General features: G+C 66.7%; 2 protein-coding genes across 2 annotated transcripts; one reads left to right on the top strand and one right to left on the bottom strand.

The window, feature by feature from the left end:
* Positions 1 to 6: 6 nt before the first annotated feature.
* LOC103893195 (transmembrane protein 203) lies at positions 7 to 493 on the bottom strand. The gene has a single exon (XM_009289259.1). It carries the CDS (start codon positions 429 to 431, stop codon positions 21 to 23), a length of 411 nt encoding a protein of 136 aa, XP_009287534.1. The 5' UTR covers positions 432 to 493; the 3' UTR covers positions 7 to 20.
* A 36-nt stretch (positions 494 to 529) lies between these two features.
* On the top strand, positions 530 to 940 carry LOC103893168 (transmembrane protein 203). Its single transcript, XM_009289260.1, has one exon. The coding sequence runs from the start codon at positions 530 to 532 to the stop codon at positions 938 to 940; it is 411 nt and encodes a 136-aa protein (XP_009287535.1).
* Positions 941 to 960: the final 20 nt, after the last annotated feature.

The following is a 960-nucleotide window of genomic DNA, read 5'->3' as shown; positions in this document are numbered from 1 at the left end:
CGGAGCCCGCTCCCTCGCCGTCAGTTCACCCGGCAGGCTCGGATCATGAGCAGCTGGAGGAGGATGAAGACGGGTGACATGATGAGCCCGTACCAGAGCTCCCGGGTGTGCTCCACCAGCTTCTGGCACAGCAGCATCTCGAAGACGAACTTGAGGCTGAGGATGGTGAGGATCCAGAAGAGCCGCAGCACGGCCAGGCGCTTCTCACCGTCCTGGAAGAGCCGCACCGAGACGATGGTGGTGAAGTAGGTGCTGAGGCCGTCGGCGGCGAAGAAGGGGACGAAGACGACCCACCAGGAGAGCGCCGAGGCCTCGCCGTCCACCTTCAGGACGAGGAGCACCGAGAAGGCCAGCAGGGCCAGGCCGTGCAGGAAGATCTCGAAGGTGGCGAAGCCCAACCACTGCACCAGCTCCCGCAGGGAGAACAGCATCGTCCCGACCGACGCGGGGACACGGGCCCTGCCCGGGGCGGGGGGCACCGGTGCCCCCCGCCCCGGGCAGGGCCCGTGTCCCCGCGTCGGTCGGGACGATGCTGTTCTCCCTGCGGGAGCTGGTGCAGTGGTTGGGCTTCGCCACCTTCGAGATCTTCCTGCACGGCCTGGCCCTGCTGGCCTTCTCGGTGCTCCTCGTCCTGAAGGTGGACGGCGAGGCCTCGGCGCTCTCCTGGTGGGTCGTCTTCGTCCCCTTCTTCGCCGCCGACGGCCTCAGCACCTACTTCACCACCATCGTCTCGGTGCGGCTCTTCCAGGACGGTGAGAAGCGCCTGGCCGTGCTGCGGCTCTTCTGGATCCTCACCATCCTCAGCCTCAAGTTCGTCTTCGAGATGCTGCTGTGCCAGAAGCTGGTGGAGCACACCCGGGAGCTCTGGTACGGGCTCATCATGTCACCCGTCTTCATCCTCCTCCAGCTGCTCATGATCCGAGCCTGCCGGGTGAACTGACGGCGAGGGAGCGGGCTCCG

This window comes from Aptenodytes forsteri, unplaced genomic scaffold (genome assembly GCF_000699145.1).
Source record: "Aptenodytes forsteri isolate BGI_AS27 unplaced genomic scaffold, ASM69914v1 C13314195, whole genome shotgun sequence".
NCBI lineage: Eukaryota > Metazoa > Chordata > Aves > Sphenisciformes > Spheniscidae > Aptenodytes > Aptenodytes forsteri.
The sequence above is the reverse complement of the archived record's forward strand: the minus strand, read 5'-3'. Positions and strand labels throughout refer to the sequence as shown.

Excerpts from the sequence above, each read along its gene's own strand:
- LOC103893195 (XM_009289259.1), bottom strand. The coding sequence starts at position 431 with ATGCTGTTCTCCCTGCGGGAGCTGGTGCAGTGGTTGGGCTTCGCCACC.
- LOC103893168 (XM_009289260.1), top strand. The coding sequence starts at position 530 with ATGCTGTTCTCCCTGCGGGAGCTGGTGCAGTGGTTGGGCTTCGCCACC.